Source organism: Protomyctophum bolini, assembly GCF_963924005.1.
Source record: "Protomyctophum bolini genome assembly, chromosome: 19".
Classification (NCBI taxonomy): Eukaryota; Metazoa; Chordata; class Actinopteri; order Myctophiformes; family Myctophidae; genus Protomyctophum; species Protomyctophum bolini.
In genome coordinates this window covers 27,415,907-27,428,209 of record NC_137880.1, presented here as the reverse complement: position 1 = coordinate 27,428,209, position 12,303 = coordinate 27,415,907, and the positions used below count along the sequence as shown (strand labels likewise).

The 12,303-nt window shown below is 42.1% G+C and overlaps 1 protein-coding gene across 1 annotated transcript; it reads right to left on the bottom strand.

Annotated features, from left to right (window-relative positions):
• Nucleotides 1-8,675: 8,675 nt before the first annotated feature.
• Nucleotides 8,676-10,513, bottom strand: LOC308334835 (voltage-gated potassium channel regulatory subunit KCNF1-like). Its single transcript, XM_080791706.1, has one exon. The coding sequence runs from the start codon at nt 10,399-10,401 to the stop codon at nt 8,914-8,916; it is 1,488 nt and encodes a 495-aa protein (XP_080647832.1). The 5' UTR covers nt 10,402-10,513; the 3' UTR covers nt 8,676-8,913.
• Nucleotides 10,514-12,303: the final 1,790 nt, after the last annotated feature.

The window sequence follows — 12,303 nt, the reverse complement described above, 5'->3', positions numbered from 1 at the left end:
TACTTTTTCATATATTTGAAACTCAACTATAGACCCCAATCCAATGACGCCGTTGTTTGGTGCTTCCCCAGAGGGAATATACCGACTCATCTCCTCTTTACTTGCTAGACACCTGATATTGTTTAGTTGGAAAAAAGCAGCACTGCCATCTCTGGGTGGCAGTGGGGGAATGTTACTGTATATGTCACATCTCAAACTTGAAGAACTTAAATATACAATCAGGGGCTCCACCTGGAAATATATTAATGTTTGGCAACTGTTTCTATCCTACTTGTAGTATTTTCTACTACTACTATTGGCCATCCCCCCTTCCCCCCCTCCCCCTCTTTTTCCCTGATCCTCCCCGCCCCCCTTTTTATCTCAGTTATAGTTGATTTTCTTTATCATCTATTCTACAGTTTTTGGTTTTTGACATTACATTTTATTTGTGTATGTACTGGAGTACAGGAGTCTGTTGTTTTGTAGCTGTTGACTGTCTGTGTTTTTCTATACTTAAATACTATAAATTTCAATACAAATATTTGAAAAATAATTCGCCTTCTCCTTGAGGCACCAGCCACACCATAAACATGCCTGGAAGTCTGCCAAGGTTGATATTTCCTGTACAAAAGTGCACAATGTTGGCCCAAAGCAAAGAACAAAAATATAAAGCCCAGTTAGATTATATAAATAAAACGAGCATTTAAACAAGCAAACATAGGCCTACTTAATGTACTCATGCACAAATGTGTAATATTATATTCACATAACTAACTCTAAGAAATGTTAGGCAAGTGCCCCTGCCCCCCAGAAAAAAAGGCTTATGAATGATATCTAGCCTATTCAGAATATCTTCATAATATAATTAATAATAAGTATTCCATCATTAATTTAAAGGTTGTGTAAGTGACACACACACACACACACACACACACACACACACACACACATACAGTATCTCATTTATTTTTATTTTCTTTCATCAAAGACCGTAGACCGTGACTCCCACAGAGTTCTTAAGCTACTCATTTTCAGCTGTAGTCTCTGAAAGGTGCAATAGAATACATTATTTAAAGTATTAATGCATGCAACTGCCTGCAATACCCTGCAGTTATATGCCCCTATGATAGCTATCTATCTCCTTCAAACAATAACAGTGTTTTGGAAATGTGTTTTTGTCGTAGTGTCTGATCTCATTATTGGCGAGAAGCGAGGGCAGGCCGCTTCCCCATGTGATTGGTTGGTTTTGGTAAATGACCTCCTATGCTCCCTGGGGGAATGAGCTAATAGCTCTTCTGCTCTTCCATGATGGACGTTGTTAACAATGTGCCTCAACAACTAAACTGTTATTCCCTATAAAAGCTTTAATGGAGGCTCACACAACAGCCTCAGAGATACAGTATATAGGCCTACATTGACATGAACACATTAACTATACAAATACCAATACTGTAACAGCTATTCATCCTACTTGCTGGCTGCCCCCAACAGCCAACACGCACGCACGTAATAATGTATACTTGATTTATATACCATTATCAGACAAAATTATTTAAAATTATTTTTTATTTTGGGTTGCAATTTGCAAATAGCCAATTTAACATTGAGGAGTCCACCACTCTTCCGGTTATTTGCTGCAGACGGACGGACGGACGCTTGATTTAACATTAATAGTGTTAAATTGTGGGAAGATGCTAATGCCACACATTATTTCCATAAGCTTTCTCACAGGAAACAGAACTTAATCACCATTAGCCATGCAACCCACGAGAAACACATGACTGCTGATCAAGTAACAGAAAAGTAAAGCCCTTGCTCTCGCTCCCTCTCTCTCTCTCTCTCTCTCTCTCTCTCTCTCTTGTCCATTGGTTGGTATCCTGAAAGCTGACCCAGGAATGACTAGCTCATCATCCCTAACCTTGAACAGGATGCTATAGGAATTAAACACAAGCAGCAACTGCCAAAGAAGATAGACAGGTCTCACCTTTCTGTCTGAGAAGTGCTGCAGGTGCATTTTGACCTTTTAGGTGGCCTACAGGAAATTGAACGGCTCACAATTACAGAAAACAAACTACTGTTCTCTCTCACACACATTGACATCTGCAGAGCAGGAGCAAGTTATTAGTAAACCTGTTCTTCCTTCCAAACCTCAGCCATTCCAATTAGAGCAGACATGGGCCACAGGTCTTTGCTCCAGTTGGCCTATATCAGTTCTCTTCTTGCAATGGTTGTATAAAGTCTACACTGCAGAGCCCCATCTTTTATATCATCACAGTCAGGCAGAAATCTTTTTTTTTTTGTAAATTAACGCCCTGCTTGATCATACTACAGGCGGGTCACACAATCAAAAGTAGCAGATCTGCAAGCTTGAAAAGTGGTGCGTGACACTGCACTGTAGACACTGTAGATCTGCTACTTTTGTGTTTTTAAATTTGAATCCTGAAAAGTAACAGTTTTGGTCGGACATATGCCATGTTGCCAATATTCGCCTTTGTGTCTCTAATTTCTTTCTTCACAGGTCGTGACAGGTCGTCGTCCTTGTTCCTCCATGGGGATCACGAAGGCAGATTGATTTCCACATTGGCGTCCATCTGTAATCACCCACACAGGGACGAGGCACAAGGTTGAGGCAGTTTAATTACTTAATTACCGTGAGTGACATTATCGTACCTGGAAGTTATGCAGGAAGTGTCAGAGTTTGGAAGTGCTTGTTTTCAATAACACAACTTTGCTGCCTCCTGCATTATGTGACATTTAGAAACAGGTGGTACGCAGGGCAGTTGAGTGATTTCCAACAAGCGATTCCAAACTCCAACACTCCATGCTGCTCAATGTTTTGCCACTAAGTCTAGATGAGGGGGACGTATCCTGATGGGAAAAGCATGCATGTGCATACTCTCTATTGGAGGCTTCTAAATCTGTTTGGTATCTGTTTGGTTCTCTGATCGATGTCAACTCGCTCTGGTCTCACATGAGACCATCATCCTCTGGGATCTCTGCAAAATTCATCTGGCTCCAATTTTCCTGGAGTGCTTTATATGGCTGCTGTTAATGGGCCTCTCAGCTGTTACTTAGCATGGTCAATGTAATGCCCAGTCTGCCCACTAGGCTTTCAAATGGGCTTTAGAAAGCCTGTTAGAAGGCAGGCACAAGGTCAAGGGCCAAGGCTATGCAGGATACAAGGACTGTCTAAAGAGGACGAGATGCCTCGTCCTCTTTAGACAGTCCTTGGCAGGATACTGGATCCTGTATCACTGGCAGTAAGAAAGGCTAGTTGTTCCTGAGGGCGAAGTGAGATAGTATGATGAAGAAGAACTTGTCTGAGACATCTTTCTTGGGCCGAGGCAGTCATCATTTGTTGACATTAGTCCCTCAGATGTCTATGCCTTTTACCCTTTTCCCTCTTTACCAAAACAGTGCCAGGAATCAATTGCAGAGTAGCAGTCACACTTTTCCAATGATTTATTGTTCATTTTGAAATGAAACTCTTCAATTGGGAGTGTTGCATTGGCCTATGGCAAAAGCCTGGCACTGCCCATTTTAATAATGCAGAGCTGTCATACTTTGACATATTCTCTTTATTCAGACCGCAGCCATCTTGCCAGCAAGGTGATACCTAGGTGACACTTCCCATAGACAGCCCATTCATCCAAACAGAAAAGTCCTCTTTCAATCTGTAAAGTGTTTGTTTCATAAAAATCCACCGTAGATCCTCATGTCCTAATGACGTCACTAACTAGACATAACAATCTAGCTGCCTGCAGCACGCTGACCTTGCTGTGCTGTCTAGATGTCTCCACTCCAGGAGATAACTATAAAGTATGTTACAGTTCAGGCAGTACACAATACATATCAAGTACATTGTATAGTACACAGCATAGGCACTCAGATCATATCATACTACAACAAGCACCAGTATATGACTATGAGTACCAGTAGGGGCTCTGTTGTGCCAGAAACAGAGAGGGATAGTGCTGCACTGTTGCCTGCTAATGAGAGAGAGAGAGAGAGAGAGAGAGAGAGGTGGAGGGGAGGAATTGCACCACTCAGTTCACACGGGTGTGATTTTTTCTAAGTGCGACTATCACTCAACGGCCCATGCGTACCTCCTGTTTTGAATGTGCACATAATGCAGGAGGCAGCAGGAGGTTGCTTTACTGATAACGAGCGCTTCCATACTCTGATACTTAGAAAATAATCATCTGCAAGGAATTTCTTGACAGGAAGTAGCTCATAAAATGTCTACGGTGGATTTTTGAGTGGTGCAACCACTCCAAGGAACAGCAATGTCCGTGTTCACCTATGTGTTGTTCACCTATGTGTCGTTAATGAGCACCAGTATATGACTATGAGTACCAGTAGGGGCGCTGTTGTGCCAGAAACAGAGAGAGGGATAGTGCTGCACTTTTGCCTGCTAATGAGAGAGAGAGAGAGAGAGGGGGGGGGAGTTGCACCACTCAGTTCACACGGGTGTGATTTTTATTAAGCAAAAACTTTACAGATTGAAAGAGGATAATTCAAGCTTTCCCTACAGCTGCAATGTTGGTGATTTTGACGGTATTTAATATAATTAGAGGGGACTTTTCTGTTTGGCTCTCTATGGGAAGTGTCACCTATAGGTATCACCTTGCTGGCAAGATGGCAGCCATGTGAATATCATCAATTGTAAAGGCATGTTTGGAAATTTCTGACATGAATAAATCGCATACTGTATGTCCCCATAGATGAATAAACTAGATGACAATATTGTTTTTATGACCTCACTCCACTCCCTAAATTAATTGCAATTATTGTAGCACTGTAGCCACTGTAGGAGAAGGATGTTCCACTCCATGAAATATAATTGTTTTTGGATGAGATAATCAGCCATGGCAAGATCATCGACAACCAGAGGAGATGTCTCTCAAGGCCAATTGCCTCAATTAGATGTCCATACATTTATCAGAAGTGTTGCAACTCTCAAGGCCAATATAACATGTCTAGTGCAGTTCAATGTGTGTATTTTTTCTATGTGGTATAATAATGGTTATAATCGCTAATTTCAAATTAACTATGTTTTTAACTAAATAATTAACGAAGGCATTAATTAACATTAACTAAGTTATATGAATTACTGAGAGAAGAAAGAAAGAAAGAAAGAAATGCAGCTGCAAACATATTTGCTACTTGAGCTGACTACATAATTAACTTAAGCATGGCCATTTTCATAATTATGTCTTTATCATATAAATCATTATAAATCCTTGAATAATGGACCCACAATACACCCACAGTTGTTCTTTTCCCTCACTTATCTGTATGCAGCATCAATTGCATGGTACCGTTAATCCCTGATCGAAACCGCCGAATAACAAATAAATGATTAGTGATAGCTATTTTCCAATTACAAACACCATATATTTTCTCTCAGTGGTAGTTTATGTGACCATACAGTATACAGTATATCACCAGCTCTGCTCAGCTCAGTTCATACTGTACATAATGGATAAAATTACTGTTCGGAAAGGTCTATTTTTGGTATATACAGGTTTAATGTATACAGGTTTAATGTTTGTTTTTAGTTCAATGTTTGTTTTAAAAACGCCATTGACAATGAAGAGAAAATGTACGTCATCTTGTCCCTAACACAAACATCAAATGTTTGTTATACATCACCATTACATCACCTAATCAACATGAGTTAGACTTTAATATATTAGCTCCCCTCACTTCACACGGGTGTGACTTTTCTTCTACTAATACTAATTCTACTAGAAGACATTCTAAAAGAAAGCATATTAAAATGGTAGGGAAACGGTTTCCCTGCGAGATGAGTGCATCACTATTCGGCTATTTTCTAGAAGGTCATATTTAATGTGTGTAATTATTGTCATGCCATTACATTATATGCAGCTCTATTGGCAGAGTAAAATTGCTCCAGCTGGGTGCACCTACACGCAGGCTTTTAAATGTTCATGTCGAGAGGAATAAGAAAGATTCTGCAAATTAGAATGTAGCACTCTAGCACTATACAGTATTTCCTATATTTCTAAATATGCCAATATAGAGGCATTCCTGCAGCTGAGAAAGTGACCATCTTCAGTTCAATTTGAATCCACCATTAAAATAGATGATTTGATATCAATACACAGAGACATACTCAACTATGTTATATCTGCTAGCTGAGTGCCTTATTTTGTATTTGTTTTGTTTTGAATTGTTCTGGTTTTGATTGTGTGCACTTCACACGATGCAGTGATCTAAAGGCATATTCATACTCCAGTTTAGGTGATAAGGTGACCACAGAAACGGTTAGTAAAAACAGAGAGATGTGTTCGGGTGAGCGGTGAGTCGCTTATCACCGCTGCATGACATCATGTTGTAGTTTTCCCAACCACCGCGGTGGTCACCTTTTCACCTAAACTGGAGTATGAATAGGCCTTAAAGTTCTAAAGATCTAAATCATATTAATACAAATCTGGGAATCCAAAACAAATATTGCCCTGCAAATATCGAGCTCCTCAATGGTCAACAGTAAACAATTAAGAACAGTACTCTGATTTATATCCTCAGACCAGCAGTGATACTTTGAGTGCAGAAAGTGAAATGAGTACACTCTCTCATAACAACTATACCACTGTGGTAGCCTTGGTCCCAGGCTTACTCATGTGCAAAGAGAAAAGCCTGGTCACAACCTAAGGCAGAGACGGTATCGGCGGAAGTGTTGGCCGGAACATCCGTCAGATGCATTACCCCCGGATACGATATTCTTTCGACCTAACACTTGTTTCATACATTGAGAATGTAAACTGATTTGTAAAGCGTCGACGTCATTTCCTTGAGTGGTACTTCCACCGAAATCCCGCAACTTCCGCCCAAAACAAATGATACCGTCTACTACAGCGTAATGTAGGTCTTTCCCAGCGTGCCACTGTGGTGAGTCAGGAACTTGTCCTTCAACCCTGCCAGTCGAAGTGATCAGTGGTCAACACAGATGTTTGTGATTGTACTGGGTTTCAATATGTACAAAAAAACTATCTATTTACACGTATTTACATATCTTATGTTTAAACCTTGGTTCTCAAAATGGGTCCTTCGGGGTCCCCAGAAAAAGTATAGTTAAACATAACATTGTGAATAGTTTTAAGATGACCTTTTCAAATGGGGGTCTGCGGACTGATACATTTGCAGGTCCTTGAAATGAAATAGTTTGAGAAGCACTGCACAGGTCATCATCAGGACATACCCATGTTCAATGCATGGTTGTGGGCTGTCCATCCACCTACTGTATGTTTTTTAAGGAAAACATATGTTTTCTTTGTATGTTTTCCAAACTATGATTTTGTATACAGGATGAATATGGATGCCCTATTTTTAGGTGTTGTAAATAGAAAGTCCCCGCCCCCCACCCGTCTGTTGCATGCTGCTGTCATCAAAATGGTTTGGTAGTCAATACTGATGTATGCATCTGTGTCACAAGGAAACAATCAGTGCAAGTCAGCAGGTTGGAACACGTGAATTACTCCTCACTAGATCCATGTGCCTTCACCTTCACCACGTTACTGGGTGCACTGCATACGATATCAAACACCATGTCTTGGCAGAGGAATAAATCTGCACTGTAAATAAATTGTTCACCCGCCATAGCAGTGTATGAATGTGCACTGCGGAATGGTAGGCTGAATCTGAAAACATTTGTCACTGACAACATCCTTCTAGCAGAGACTGCAAACAACGGATGAATAATAATTAATAAACTGTCATAAACTGTTTGATATCAGTAAGAGGTGATATCATGGGGAGTGGCAATGTCTGAAATAGATACTGGAGATAAATGAGAAACATACCAAAAGTTTCATATGACAAACAATTGGAACATCTTGTTCAACAGTTCGTCTATTGAACTATTGCCCTATGTTATAATATAACATGGACATTGCAGTGTTCATGACAAAGTCAAGCTAGTTAGTTCCATCAACCACACAAATTTTGTTTGTTTAGGCAACTTTTATCAACTACTACTAGGTAACACAAGATTGTAAGAGAAGAATTGTCTATTCATACAGAGATTGTAGTGACAATATGTACAAAATGGATGAATGGCTCAGATCACTTCCAGTTTTTTGGGTGTAAGGATTAGGAGGCTTTACTGTAACTGTCCTAAAGTCATATTAGGTCTTTGCAATAATTAGGCCTATACTAAAATAAATAAATAAAAGTAATAATAATAATAAACTTTGAATGAAATGCCTGTTGGGCAACAGGTAAGAAATTGTTGGCGCAGAAGAGGTGTGTTTGTGTGTGTGTGTGTGTGTGAGCACGAGTGGGTGGTGCATGGTATTTGTATAAGCCTGTGTGCGCGCACTTGTAAATCTAAATTAGCATTGAGCAAGCCAGAGAAACATTGTTCCGCAGCACAATGTGCGCCTTTTACATTCCAGCTCCACCTGTTGGGTTGGACAAAAGGCTTCCCCTTGGCTTTGACATACAGTGAATCTGTTGCTGGGGCCTGTCCGGAGAGATAGCAGGAAGATGCGTGGGATGTGTGTGGGTGAACAGCCTGACCTGTTGCTAACCCTCCATCACAGCCTCCCTTCTCCTCGCCTACAAGCCCAAGTCAGTGGTCAAGTATATGCCACACCATCTCTTTAGGGGAATATCATATTGCAGCCAATTACATTTCTTTGGCAGGCAACTCTGAGTTTCTGGTTACTGAGGCCTAAGTTATTGCACATTATTATTTCTAAGATGGTTATACAATTACCCATTTATACAATTATCCATTCTGAGCAGTTTTATAGTTTAATATAAACCCACTATAGTGGGTTAAACATAGCAACATAGGTATTTAGATGCGAACAATCGAACACTTACAGTAAATATTCTTGTTAATATTTTTACCTCAGTTTATGTGGTGGTTCATTTACAAGATAATATGCTATATTCAGTGACCTCCTATAAACGTGTCTCCATGGGGCTCTGTATGCCTGCACTTATTGAGGGGGTCTTCAGAAGAGGCATGAAAGCGTCACTGTCAGAAGAGCGCATGCAGGCGTTGTCCCAAACTCCAGCTCCACCAGCAGCAGCAGCAGCACACCTGTGAGAGTCCGGCGAAGTCATCCTCAAGTTCTCATCATCACTTGAGCGCAGGGCCATCAGCTCGATCTCGTGCTTGGCCGCGGTCTCTAGCACCTGCTGCTTGTTGTAAAAAATTACAAAATTGTTGATGATGGGATGTATCGGCAGGGCGATGGCGATCACTCCACAGAGAAAGCTGACGGCCGCGTTGCATCGACCCAAAGTGGTCTTGGGGTAGACGTCTCCGTAGCCCACCGTCGTCATGGTGATGACTGCCCACCAGAAGGACTGCGGGATGCTGGTGAACAACGTCTCCGGGTGGTTCTGCTCCATGGTGTAGCCCAGCGCGGAGAACAGGAACACGCCCACGCCCATGTACATCAGCAGCAGACCCAGCTCCTTAAAGCTGCTCGTTAAGGCTGATGTGAGAGTCTGCAGACCCGCGGAGTGGCGTGCCAGTTTGAAAATGCGCGCAATGCGCATGATGCGCAAAGCCTGCACCGCCTGCTGCACATTAGCCAGCTCCATCATCGCTGCGCCGAGGAATGTCAAAGTCAGCACCACGTAAAAGGGCATAATTGCCATGAAGTCGATAATGTTCATGAAAGCTAGGATAAATTGTACCTTGTTCGGGGAGGATATCAGACGCAAGACATATTCGATCGTAAACCATCCGATGCATACGGTCTCGATTACCTCCAGAGTCGGATGCTCTGAAAGGTTACCTTCTGAGTCTTTCACTTGCAGTTCTGGAATAGTCCCTATGCACATAACCACAGAGGAGACGAGAATGAACAGGAACGAAGTGATGGCAATGGTGCGCGCAGGGAGCGAGGACTCCGGCTTCTCCATAACTCTCCACAGATGCATCTGGAATCGCTGAAACCCCCTGGCCGACGGATCCCCTTCTCGGTCCACCAAAATAGTTTTCACTTTCTCGGCAATCTCTTCGAGCTCAACCTCCACCTCATTCAGGTTGCTTTTGCAACATTCGTCAAGGAGTTCTGGGTCAATTTTCCAGTACTCCATTTCCTTCATGAAACAAATTGGACAAATTCCTCTTTTCATATGTACCTCTCCATAATAATACAACTCCAATATACATTTAAATGCTTCAGGGTCTCTGTCAAAATAAAACTCCCCTGTGTCGGGGTCATAGTCGTCACAAAGTGATGACAGGTCGTCCGAAGTTCCCGATGAGTATTTTAGCAGTTCTGCTAAACGTGTCTCAGGGTAACGATTCAAAATGTCTCCATACAGCAATTGCTTTACGCCTCCAATATTAACAACAATCTCTGTGACTGTCTCTTCACTTGCTTCAGAACCATTGCAATCCGCATATCTTGTCCTTGGAAAACCCCACATTCTGTTCCGGACCGAGGTTCACTAATGCTAGTCAGTGTCAGTGAAATTGATATTTTTGCAAAAGTTCATACACAGCGCATATAAGTTAGATCTCCAACGTGCACGCTCTCTCTCTCTCTCTCTCTGGTGCCTATTTAGTAAAAGAAAACATATTTGCTTGACGATCACTCAGTCTCAGAGTCAGACTCAGACTCGTTTGGTATTCCTCGCTGCAATGACTTGTCTGCTCTGCGCGCGTCTTTTTGGCAGTGCATGGTGCGAGCTCTGAAAGTTGGCGTTGAAGTGCGCGCAGCGGGACGCGCGGGACGCGCACGAGAACAAATCTGCACGGCATTGGACAAACTATATAGCAATCAACATGGGTGGATGAAAAACAGAAATGCGTGCAGGGGTAGCGAGAGGCGAATTACAACAGATCAGGCCCGGGCATCGTCTTTATGTTATCGATCACAGAATAATAACACCAATACTACAAAGCAACCAAAAATAATCCATGTCTTGGTAAAAAGGGGGAGAAGAAGGCAAACTTGTTTCTTTTAAAATTGTTTAGCCTACATGTAACGATGTAACATAATCATTTACATGAAGTATAGATAGCAATGTGCAGTGTGCGTTTATAGAATTGGGAACACATATTTTTTGGTTATGTCATATACATGTCTCCACCTAGCGATGATAAGCAAACATTGCAGACAAAGAATCTCTGACGCGCGCGCGCGCGCGCACACACACACACACACACACACACACACACACACACACACACACACACACACACACACACACACACGACACTAGTGATCACTGATCACATCGCATTGTGTAACTTGTCGCCAGCTCCAACAAAACAAAACCTGCGTCTCCACAGCGGGAGTGACAGTGACTGATGATTCCAGCACCATGGACAGTTCCAGGGCGCACAACAAATTAGGCTAATGAATTGAAACCAGAATGATGGATTTAATTGTAGACCTGTATAACAATGTATAACAATGTATTTTAATTAGTCTTGATTAATTCATTTGGAAATGTATATATTTATAATAGGCCACCGAATAACGTGTATACCGGTATATATATTTAACATTTGTAAAATTTATAATTAAAATGTTGTTGGGACCAATCTGTGGGTGGGGGTCAGCAGGGCCCCTAAAGTCCAGTCTGGGAGGGCATTGCCCCAAACCTAAATGCTCTAAAAGTGACTGTATCTAGCCTACTTCTGCAGACTCCCCTTCAGGCTGACACTGCCACCCCCAGGTTTTCTTGAGGAACTATAGGCCTCCGTGGGTAGGCAGTGTTATGAAACTCTGTTCTAAGTATTGGACCCTCGTCTGGTTCTGGTGTGTGACGACCCGGTTGATATTTCCATGGTTCGGCGGCGGACAGACAGACAGGCCGGCCCGGGAGAAGATATTAACATGACACGAGGCTGGTCACATTAAAACGTTCACACAGTTTATTACACATACAGAATCATATATAGCCCTGGATCTCTGTGTCCTAATGACGTCACTAACTAGACATCACAATCACTGCCTGCCGCACGCTGACCTTGCTGCGTGCTCTAACTGTCTTCACTCATAAAGTATCTTACAGTTCAGGCAGTGCACAATACATACAAGTACATTGCATATTCACGTACAAGTACCTTGTATGAGTACACAGCATGTTGTATACTACAAGAGGCAGGGCATATTCTGGCAAGGAAAGTTAGGCAACCACGGCTGCAGCCAAACATGCCCGGATATGCGACCTGGTGCTCAGACAGACTAAGTTCTGTCTGTAACTGAGGATCAGGTCCCAGGATGAGTGGAAAAGGGTCCCCATAGCGGTGGCCTGTAAGACCATTTAGGTCTGTCTGGTTAACATCCAAGAAGACATATATGTCCCCTGCACGGGAGC

Coding starts and splice junctions, on each gene's coding strand:
- LOC308334835 (XM_080791706.1), bottom strand. CDS start 10,401: ATGTGGGGTTTTCCAAGGACAAGATATGCGGATTGCAATGGTTCTGAA.